We start from the raw sequence: 11,579 nt of genomic DNA, 5'->3' as shown, positions 1-11,579 counted from the left end.
GGAATCCTAGGAAAAGGGCAGAGGTGGGGCTGGAATCCTAGGAAATGTCATCCCGGCCCACATAACCACTTTCCAGAGTTCCAGAGTTCACTCTCATCCCCCTTCCACACAGCGCTCGCTCGTCACTCCCTTCTTACCTCATCTGGGTCAGAAAGCTTGAACTCCCAGCCATCTCCTGTCCAGCTGATAAAAGACTGACAGGATTTATCAGTGAGTAATTCCAGAAGAAACTGCCACAGCTGGATTGGTCCACTGCCTGAAAACACAAGCCATTGTGAATCATTACACCAGACGCTCAACAGCACCAGCAATGAGTCCCATTACACAGCGCCCCTCCTGCCTCCTCTCCAGTCCGTCCAGCCCCGGGAGGATGAAGGCGGCATACAGCACAAAAGTTAGAGGAGGTACTGTGAGTTCACAAGGACTGAAAGGTGAAAAACTTTCTACCCCCCCCAAAAAAAGCACTTACAATATACCATTGTCTTATCAATATTATTTTGATTGACTTAACGGTCAGTCCATTTTTACTGCAATGAAAATTCTAGAAAGAAAATTACTGGATCCATCCTCTGAGACATTCTAAGGCAGCATAAACCTTCGTGCCTTCAAGAACTAAGTCATGTTTGCTTTGATTAGTAATACAGTCATTAACTAAGGAATACCTTGCCACTTCCCATCTTAAGTCAAAGCTCTTAAGTGCTTCTCTGTATTAGAGAGCCTCCAGTCCCTGATTTGTAAGTGGCAAGGATTGCTATCCTAAGGTCATCTAACAAGGACACAGAGGTTAGACATTCTTTTAGTCATAAGGTCATAATACTCTCCACCACAATCCTGTTCCCCCAGGCCATTTACAGGCAGACTCACAAACTAAGAAAGGAGAGAATCAGCACTGTATAAGGGATTAACCTGCCACCCACGAAATCTTCAGAGGTCAGGTGAGGGCGGTCTCAGAAATTCTTCCTGGGTCAGTATATTCTAACTTACACACACACACACACACACACACACACACACACACACACACACAATCCTCTTGTCTTAGCCATCAACACTGCCAAGATCTTGGTTCTGGAAAACCAGACACACTCTGATGGTCCACTTATCTCACGCTAAAGGACTTATGCTCATAGATTTCCTTGTAAGATAACTTTCTATTCAGATATGACAATGCTGCCGGTGATTCCAATCTCGTTCATGGGCGTAGCTGGAGGGAGAAACAACATGGTTCAACATTACAGTTCAAGTCCGTGGTGCTTGCTACAGGTCTACACTTACAGCACCATCTTAGAAGCCATTTGGGCAGAGGAGGAAAGACGAAGGAAGCCAGGAGCACTCCAGCTCATACAGGGACACTTGACTTTCTAAGGCTCTCATCCTTAACCTGAGCTTCAGATCTGTCTGATCCAAAGGAAAGTGAGATTCAATGGGAAATAAACTTTTTTCATCTAGAAAGAGAAATGTTCTTATGATCTAGAGGGGTCAACTCTTGTTATACCTTATACTTCTACAAGATATGTTCCCATATATCATTTTGCTAACTCCTAAAATCCACTCCCCAGCCCTCTCTATAGGCAAGGCACAACGAATCTTAGTGTTTCCGCCCTATTAAGAAACAAAAAGAAAAATGTTCAGAAAATCAAGGTGACTTTGCTCTGGGGCATGGTGTGAACGTGATGGTTCTGGGTCCGGTGTCCAGGCCTCCAGACTCGAAGCAGCAGGGCAACAGCAGCTGACGTGGACATTCACTGGACAGCCAAAGGAAGCATCCTGCGCCCCCCGAACCCCAGCGGCTACCTGCTGGGGGTGAACCCCAGCGTGTCTCCAGCACAGGCCAAGCTAAAACTGGAAGATGAAACAGCTTCACTTCATCCTTCTAAGAATGCACCTTGCACTCTCGAAAACCACCCTGTAAGAAATACCTTATGCATATTCTAGAATGAGATGATCCCGTGGACCTACGAAATAACTGAGCATTCAAAGAAACAGCCCAGAAGGTGACCCCAAGAAAGCCTTACCCTCTTCTGTTTCTCAGCCTGTTAAAACACGGTTTTGCCTACAACTCGGGCATATTGGCAGGTTTCGTGGGCCTTGAGTTCAAGGTACCAGTCACTACTGCCTGCCTGGGCTCACAGGACGAAACGGGACATTATGGGAGAAATCGGTGGAGAAGCCATTCTGGACAGGAGCCATCAGTCCACACGTCTCTATTAAGAAAGGCTGTGGAATCTCTGCTAGCCAAGAAATTCACAAATAGCCACTGAAACAACGTGGCAAAAGAGCAGGCTTCCGGAAGAGGCGCAAAGAGGACCCTACACCCAACAGGACAGCACTGTCTTCCCACTCTTTGGAAGAGAAACATAACCAGGAACAGTCAACTACTCGGAAACCGCGTGAAGGAGCCCTGGAGTCTGCAGTCAGTCGTCTCCCGGGCCACGCCCACAGACAAGCGCCAGAACACGGAGAGAGAGGAGTCACTGTAAGACCCCGGATGAGGAAAAGTGCAAACGAGAGCTCAGGCGTGTCGCACACTCACGCGCACTGGACACTGTGCGTAATGCTTTATGTTCATCTCATTTATACCTTATAGTAACTCCAGGGAGTAGGTACTAGGACTCGCAAATTTGTTTTTCCATTTTCACAACAGAGGACACTGAGTTCCTGGGTCACTTGTCCCCTGGACTCGTCCAAGGCCATTCAGAAGTAAAATGGCCGTGAATGGAACCCAGGCGGACTGACCCCCAAATCCTTCAGCTTGGCACTGCTTTGTCCTTAAATAAGACCCACCCAGAGGCAGAAATCTGAACGGGCGGCCTGGTTGAGAGGAGCCATGGGATAAAAGGACCAAGCTTTAAAAAAAAAAAAATCTCTTCCTCACCGCTCACAGCATACATGGGACACTGGGCTGGCCAGTGGTTCTCCGGATTGACCATCCAACCACTGGGGACCTTGGTGTTCACCTCCAAAGGTGCTATGTCCAGTCCCATGAGTCCTTCCCCTCCTGGTAGCTGTGAGGCTAATGTTACTTCACTGTTTCTCCCTCTCACTATTTACCTACAAACCTCTTTCCCATTATCTTCACATTCCTTTGGGGAGTGGAGGGCTAGTCACACCAAGCTCAGCGAAGGGGAAGGAAGGACATTTTGGGATCTTTCTACCCAGGTAAGTCCTAGTCCCTGGCAGGGAGCAGCAGGCACATCCCAAGTCCCAAAGAGAGAGGCTCAGGAACATATCCCAGTTCCTCGCCCTTGGGATCCCTGGGGCAGCCAGAAAGTGCAAAGGGGGTGTGTAAGTCCTGTCGCCGGAACCAGCTCACGGAGGCACAGATGTCAGAATTATTCTTGCTCTTTCTCCTGCCCAGTGCCATTTCCCAAACTGAAATGTCAGAGGGACAAGTTCTATCTGTCTGTGCCAACCCTGCCTCCCTGGGCAGCCAGGGGTGGGAGGGGGGCAGGGTAAACCCTTGTCTCTGGGTTTGGTGGGTTTTTTGTGTGTTTTTTGTTTGTTTGCTTTTTGTTTTTTTGGTCTCATTGTGAATTTTCCTCTGTTCAAAAGGAACATAAAACTGTGAAATCTGGGAACTAGGAGCCCAGGTCGTGGGTGAGATACTATCAGGTTTTTTTTTACTATTTACAACAAAGGCAAGAGGGAGCATAAATAGGAAAACCAGATGCCTAACCAAAGGAACTTGAACAGGGAGGAATGTCTCTTGAAAGCTTCACAACAAGAAAGTCAAAATAGGGTGATGTCAGCTCGAGTCTCTGTTCCCTGACTCTGCAAGGAAGATCCTGGAAGCCCAGCCAGGGCTGACAGGCACACGCAGGGCTCCTGCCGTGGGATTCCTAAAGAGGCTGTTCGCCCTTCAGAAAGCTCAGGATGTGGTACCAAATGAAAGGAATCCATAAGATTACCCCCCCTCCAAAGATTCCTCCCTTTGGCTGACTCCTAAAGGGAGCTTTTGGTGGTGGGGAGCCGTAAATAGGAAGGACGTGGAATTATTCTCCCAGCTGGAAACGCCAGGTCTCGGTAAGAACTCTGGGTCCGGGGTAGGTCCATTACCCAGCTGGACTTGTGGACAGTCCTGCACAGGAGCCTGGTCACGTTCATTGCAGGTCTGGGAAGGGATATCAGGATCCCCAGAGGGAAGCACACAGCTGGCAGGGAGCTCCAGGATGGCAATGCACACTGGGTGACCCCGCCCATCTCATCCATGCCTAGGCCCACGGGAACTTCCTAGGCCCCAGACTTGTTGAAACCCGGAAATGAGACTAGCAGTGCTGGTTACAGACTCTCCCAGAGGATGTTTCTAGGTTGCTTAGTGTATCTCAGCCCAAATCCCGGGGCTGCAGGGCTCCTGCATCCCTCGCCCTTGCTCCAACATATCCTCAAATTGTAAAGCCTCTTCCTCATTCTCCCTGTGCCTCCTCTCACCCTGGGCCCAGCCCCATCCACCCACCCAACTGGACGGTGCTCCCAGTGACCTTTGTCCCAGGGAGCAGAGAATGGTACTAAGAATAGTGCCAGTCATGGGAAGGGGGAGTTCACACACTCAATGTGACTCACAATGGTGTCCCTGTCTGGGGGCCCCAAGGCAGTCAACGGCGTCCTTCACCATGCTGCCCCGGGGTGTCACACATCAGGAATCCGGTGGCATCACTGGGAAACTATGCTTCTCAAGTAGAAACTCTCAGCCACAACAACAGAGGGGTCCCTGTTAGAAGGAAGTCTCTCTCTGAAGAAGTGAAGGAGGGAGGGCTACACACACACACTGGCTGGGCCCCACACACCCTGCCGACTGCTCCCTCCAGCCCCCTCGCCGGCTGCAGCTGGGGGATTTCCTCTGCTGGCTTTGTTCTTCTAAGCTTCTGGGTAAGAGGAGAGTTCGTAGTACAACAGTGACAGTCCTGATCTGAAGAACGTGACTGAACCTCAGAAGCAGAAGTGTCAGGTGGGGACCCTCAAGGCACTTGAGATCCAAGTTGTGTCTACGGCCATACCACCCTGAACGCGCCCGATCTCGTCTGATCTCGGAAGCTAAGCAGGGTCGGGCCTGGTTAGTACTTGGATGGGAGATCCAAGATGTTAGTCTCATTTTTTTTTTTTTTTTTTTTAAGACTAAAGCTTCAGGTAAATTCCTTCTCATCCAGGTGATGTTTTAAGTCCCTTCTCTTTATCTAGGAACTGGAAGGCCCACCATCTCTCTTGAGGAGGGCTAGTTATAAAAAATCCCCTATTGTTTCGCTGCTATGGTTGCATGTTCCCCAACTCTGAATCTAAGTGAACAAATTCAATACACAGCCATGGGCAAGGACAAGATCTTACTGAGATCCTCCTGGGAATCATCCTTTCCACTTGACCACCTGTCAATGTCTTCTCATTTTCAGGTCCATGGTCACGGACTCACTGCTGGTGAATGGCGACCGGGACTGGACGGCCGTGTTTCCTTTTCCTTTCACCTGCAAGTCCTCACCCCCTCGTCTGTGCCCCAGCGTGTGGCTAACCTATGAGAGGTGCTTTCCGTGCAGACGGAGGTCAGCACGGGGCAGTCGCGCTCTCTGGTAGCTTCTTTTATGGGTTTGCTTCTACCGAGGCCAAGCCTGATGGCCTGTCTCTCTCGTCATGGGATGCACGCTTTCACGGCAGAGATGGTGCTTTCTCACTGGTGCAAGGCAAAGCGTAGACGATGCCTCACCCCAAAATACCAACAGTCTGAAAGCAACTTGCTGTTGAATGACACCTGCCGTTGGCCCCCTGTGCACCTAGACTCAAGCTTCGTGACCCTTCTTTTCTCGGTGGCAGGTATGGGGTTTCGGACAAGTGCTCAACATACATTTACTGGTTCATGCTGCTGAGACATTCATCCTCCCTCTGCAGAAAGGTGTCTACCCCAGCTACCTCTCTCTCTATTAAACCCTATCCGGGACTAATCAACATGAGTGACTCCCAGGCTGTAGGAGCAACATGTTCCCCCAAATAAAAACATACCCACACGGCCTGTCCTTTGGGGATTCATTTGCTACTTTGAGAAGTTAATCTCTTCAGCTTGACTCTAAAAGTCAAATCGAACACCTCAGTACGAGCAAGACACCACATTTATTTTAACCTATGAAACTCGCATGGTTGGTCACCCTTGCAACAGGGAAGACTCTGCCCTCAGAGCACACATCTGGCAGGTGGTCCTAAAGCAGAGGAACGGGCCTTGACTGCCCCTCCCTTCCACCCAGGTGTCTCTACCCACAGCCAAACGAAGATGGCAAAAACAGCACACGCGAATCCAGAAATGACCCATCTGCTCACCAATCTATCTTCCTCTGCTGCCACCGTGAAGGTGCCCACCGTGGCTGGTACGGGGTGGGGGGACCCCGGAGCCTCATAAGCACCACGCCCTTCCTGTCAACCTGCTTCTGAACGATCATTCACAGAAGATGCCCAAATCCCTGTCCACTGAGTCCTTATGAAATGAAGTTGAATGACAAACAGGAAACCTCCTGACAGTGGCTTGCCCTCTGGACCCAAAGCAGCCGTGAAGCGCCGACGTCTTCTGCCTGGGGATAAACGACTGTTGGATGGTTTGGCCACCGAAGCACTGGGAAGACTGTTGAAAGGAAAGGAAGGGCAGAGACTGCTTGATATTTTGGCATGGGGATATGTCTGTAAGGACCTTTTTCCCACTTCTTCGGAGTGATGCCCATCTCCTGCCTCCACCCCAACCTGATCTCCTCTCAACTCCAGCACGATCTAACTATGGTACATTGCATAACCAGCCAAGAGTGCCTTGGTCCAATGAGTCACATGTTCCATCATTAAGTTCCTGTATCAATGGCTAATAACTCAAGGGTAGCAGTGGGGCACACAGGTTCTAGTAATTCAGTACACAACCACAAAGAATATTATCTGACAGGGGCTTGAAAAACACGCTCCATGAACATAATGGACGATAACTTTACGAACATGCGTGGATTTATTGCCGAAAGAGCCAGCAGCTGACAATGGAAGCCAGTCAGAAAACAGCTCTCAAATCATGTGAAACCTGCCTTTGATGTAAGTCTGTGTCCCTGGCACGTTAGACCAAAAGAGAGAAAGAATTTCAAAAAAATAAAAAACAAACAAACGTGTCAGGCAGTGGAAAACTGGGAGAGGAGAGCAGACAGTACCCTCAGAAATTAAAAAAATATATATGCCCAGGGAATGCCCCAAGTGGGGAGGTCAAGCTTCCAGAACTTTGTTCCCACTTCCTCCCTGATTCACTCCACGAACTTACGCAACTAATTTAACCTCTCTGGGCTCTAGTTTTCCCATCGCTAAAATGGAAATAGTTATCCCTGTCCTCCCTACTTTATAGAGATGTCCACTGAGTCCCTGTTATTAAAAAACATATAAATATAGGGGCGCCTGGGTGGCTCAGTGGGTTAAAGCCTCTGTCTTCGGCTCAGGTCATGATCTCAGGGTCCTGGGATCGAGCCCCGCATCGGGCTCTCTGCTCTGCGAGGAGCCTGCTTCCCTCTCTCTCTGCCTGCCTCTCTGCCTACTTGTGATCTCTCTCTGTCAGATAAATAAATAAACTCTTTTAAAAAAAAATAAAAAATAAATAAAAAATAATAATTAAAAAAAACATATAAATATAAATTTAAATACACACACACACACATATGCAGAGGCAGTCACAGTGCTGAACATTTTAGGAACAATATAAAATATGACAGTGGGACCGACTAGAAGAATGAATCAACAGAAAATGTATTTTTAAAAGCATACTTCTCAAAGAAAGACAAGCAAAAAGGATGAAATTTTTTAAAAAATAAACATAGCAAAAACACAAGATAAAATTCAATTACTCTTCCAAGAATTAAATTGGCCTTTCTCATGGCAACTTTGGAAAAGGATAATGTTGCAGGCTACGAGTAAGGTTAAAGTATATATATGTGACCTTTTTAAAAAATCCTGTACATGAGAACGACCAGTGTGGATCTGTTCAAGCTCAGGATAACTCTGTGAAGTGCTGGCCCTGATTCAAAGTAGGTGAGCACAAAAAGAACAAACACATGCGAACTGTTTTGCAAGTGAAAGTATGACAGACACTTACGGTTTGGGGAAATCTTGGCCACAGACAGACTTATATCCTCTTTTCCCCCAATGTGCTTTTCTCCCTAGTCATTATGCTCCTCACAAAATACACTCTACCTCATTATTATGGAGGGCTGACCCAGGAATGCAACAGCATCGCCCGCCAACGTCGGGCCTAGAGACAGATCCCATGCCATGAACCGAAGGTTCAGCCAAAAGTCCTGTCCAGCTAATCAATGTCCAAGACAGACCGGGCCACAAGCCCAGGTGGCGGGCCACAGGTCGGCCAGGCTGCCCCACCTGCGACAGACATAAGCGAGGCTCCCCAGCCCGTCTGTCTGGGTCCTGAGAACAAGATGGCTCCACGCTTTAGCGTGTGGAGGAGAGACCCTTGTTTTTGCTTGGGCTCCTTGCACCTGCACGTTTCAAGTCCACCGGTGTGGGGGTGGAAGGAGAAAGGAGACTGGTCTTCTCTTAAAGGGGCAGCCTATATTCAAATGCAGCACCCCCTCCCTCCAAACCCAAGGGCTCTGTCTAACCATACTCAACCTACCACTGAGACACAGACTTGGACCGAAAGCTGGGGAAGCTCAAGTCAGGAAGTGGGTTCTTGAGAGCTTTTCCTTCTGATGTTTTCTAGGTAACTGACTGTTTTCAGAAGTCACCAGAAATGGGTTATGTTTGGATTTGAGGGTACGGGGTGAGAATTTTGTTCGAAACCCAAGAAATGCTTTTTCGAACCAATGCAAATGTCTAAAAACAATGCCTCCCTATGGTGTATCGAGGTAACAGGAAGAAAGAGAGATGTGTTCGTTGATTAGGATTAGAAAGATGAAGTTGAGGAGTCTGAAGACCATAGTTTGTGGCTTGAGTGGAACCTCTGGGATTTAATTTATCCTCGCCATACAGTTGCGCCTGCATATCAAGGGTGAGAGGAATGACGAGCAAAGTCTGCTAGAAGTTTTGGGGAGGTGACTTACATCCCAAGTGGTCTTCGGGGCACCGAAGTTTTCAAACTTTAATCCAGAAAAGAATTTTCACGCACCCCCCCATATGTAAGGCATGGTCGCCAGATTGGGTTGGACGACAAAGAGAACATGAATGACAGCAAGGGGCATCGGAAGAAACATGTTTTGTTCCACCGTCGTGTGAAGAGCTGAGAACGTCCTACTTACGCCTTGCTTTTAAAGAAGAAAGGACCGAGAACGTAGCCTTGGGGACTTGCACAAGAAACTGCACCTACCTCGGCTCTGAATGTCAGTCCCCTCCACAGGGTTGTGCCCCGTGGGCACGGCTCCAGCAAAGAGCCTTCCAGCCTCCCGCCAAAGTTCAAACTTTCACATTCACTCACCTTAGGAGAACTTTCACTCTTGTGATTCTCAGGGAGAGGTGAGTCACACAGAAGACAATGCCATATGCTTTGTTAGAGTCAACAGTATAAATGCACGGAGCTCTGAAGCCTACCGCGGGCCACGGAGAGCATCAGGACCAGGGTCTGGAGCCCCACTGTACTAACAGCCAGACAGAAAAGCCATGCCAGCCTATCCACAACACACAGTCATCAGTCAGACGTGATGTGGTTGTCACCCGCAGCCGCGACAAGAGGCGACTGAGACCTCCCGCTGTAGGAGGAGGGAACACGGGCTCCTCCACTGGGCAGCTTTGACCTGAGGGTTTACTGGGAGCCTGGCCAAACCTTTCTTGGACCCGAGCTGCAGAGGGAGGCTCTTCTCTATCCAGATCCTCCTTCCCTCTCTCCTTTTCCAGGGGAGAGACCTGCAGCATGGTCGAAAGCCTCCCCCGCCCTCCCTATCCCCCACTTTGTCCTTCACAGATCCCCCCCTCACACACCAACACATGTCTTGCGAGTCTAACCACGTCTTGCCATCTGCACCTTTGCAGACCCCAAACAACACAGGAACATGTCCACCGAGAGTGACTGTTTCCCAACTAATTGTCTGAAAACATGAAAAACTTCAAAAGGCATCTTCCTTGTGGTTTTCTGTGTGACTTCAGGCTAAACCTCTTTCCCTGTCTGAACCTTGATTCCCTCATTGGTACAGTAAGAATGACTGAAGCTACCTTGTGCGGTTGTTGGTGACAGTTAAAAAAAAAAAAAAACGGTAATGTACATGAAAGAGACTAGGACACAGGGGGAGCTTAATGCACCCGTGGGCTGAGCTGAAGAGCTGAAATGACCTGATCAGATATTAAGAATCTTCTGTGCCCTAAGTCACTGCTACCAATTACTGGCATTTACTAAATAAAATACACTGTCCCCTGACCTCGAGGAATATAAATATAGAATTATAGCAGAGGGGCTCCTGGGTGGCCCAGTCGATTAAACACATGCCTTGGGCTCAGGTCACGATCCCAGGTCCTGGGATTGAGTCCCACGTCGCGCTCCCTGCTCAGCGGGGAGCCTGCTTGTCCCTCTGCCTCTGCCCTTTCCCCCATCTTGTGCATGCTCTTTCTCTCTCAAATAAATAATAAATAAAATCTTTTAAAAAAAGAATTATATGGGAAAGGTGGAGGTTGGGGGATAATACGGAACAGCGTACTCGCTATGTGCCTAGCAAGGGTTCCGGGTGCTTTCCACAAACTCTACCTTCAGTGCTCCCAACAACGCCCTGAGATAGAAACTATTATTATCAGCATCTTGCCGATGGGAATCCCAAGGCACAGGAAGGCGAGCCTGCCTGAGGTCACACATGGTCCAAGGCAGAGCCAGACCACACTCAGGCTGCCTGGCTCCCGACTCTGGCTCTTCACGCCTACGGGAAACATACCAGGGCTCACGGAGCCTGGCAAGGCCTCCCTCTCGGATGCTTTACCAGGACTGAGAAGAGAAGGCAGTTCCAGGGGACAGGCTGTCCAACCAGGGGGCTGCACAGGAAAGCTGCCGTCGGCGGGATGGGAAGAGAACAGCTTCCCTTGAACGGACTCCCTAGGTGGAGGGACCAGTGAATGTGCCACTCATTCCCTGGAGCAGCGAAGGCCATCCAGGAGAAAGATGCCAAGGGGCATCAGCCTGACGATCTGGGACCTCTGGCAGGGCCTTTCCCAATGGAAGCTGCAGGGAGTTTCCCAGGCCTGCTGGTGAAGGGCAAAAGGTACCGAGGCCTCAGCAGCACCCGGGCTGAATTTGGCTCAGTGGAAATATTTTACTTCAAAGACAAAAAAGGTGGAGCCTCTAACTGGAGACGGGGCCGAATTCCAGAACCGTCACCACCCAGTTCCAGCCTCTGTAGTTAGATTTGGTTAAAGAAACAGTGACCCACAAAATGCGAGACTTCAGGACGCCTCCCAAACAGGCAGGGGGCCTGTCCCCAGAAGGAAGGGGTCACCTGGTGAGTTTCCTGCCATCCCAAACCCACACACCCGCTCAGCCTCGGGTGGCTGGAAACTGCACCAGGGACACGAGGCACGTTTTGTGAAGTGGAAATGGGTAGAGTCGGTTTGCAAGGTGTTGCTGTAACTGAATTAAGACAAGGAGGGGGTTCAGTCAGCAGAGGCCT

At 49.4% G+C, this 11,579-nt stretch overlaps 1 protein-coding gene across 4 annotated transcripts in view; it reads right to left on the bottom strand.

Moving 5' to 3' along the window:
- LOC111154029 (ETS proto-oncogene 1, transcription factor) overlaps window positions 1-11,579 on the bottom strand; it is a 113,261-nt gene that overhangs the window by 4,638 nt on the left and 97,044 nt on the right. For all 4 annotated transcript variants that reach the window (XM_022513378.1, XM_022513382.1, XM_022513380.1 and 1 more), the window contains one exon: window positions 138-256. In XM_022513378.1, coding sequence (XP_022369086.1) covers window positions 138-256 — 119 coding nt within the window. The remainder of the gene's footprint in view (window positions 1-137; window positions 257-11,579) is intronic.

The sequence above is a fragment of the Enhydra lutris genome, unplaced genomic scaffold (genome assembly GCF_002288905.1).
Source record: "Enhydra lutris kenyoni isolate GAN:26980312 unplaced genomic scaffold, ASM228890v2 scaffoldscaffold34, whole genome shotgun sequence".
In the NCBI taxonomy this organism is placed as follows: Eukaryota; Metazoa; Chordata; class Mammalia; order Carnivora; family Mustelidae; genus Enhydra; species Enhydra lutris.
This window is presented reverse-complemented; position numbering and strand designations above follow the sequence as displayed.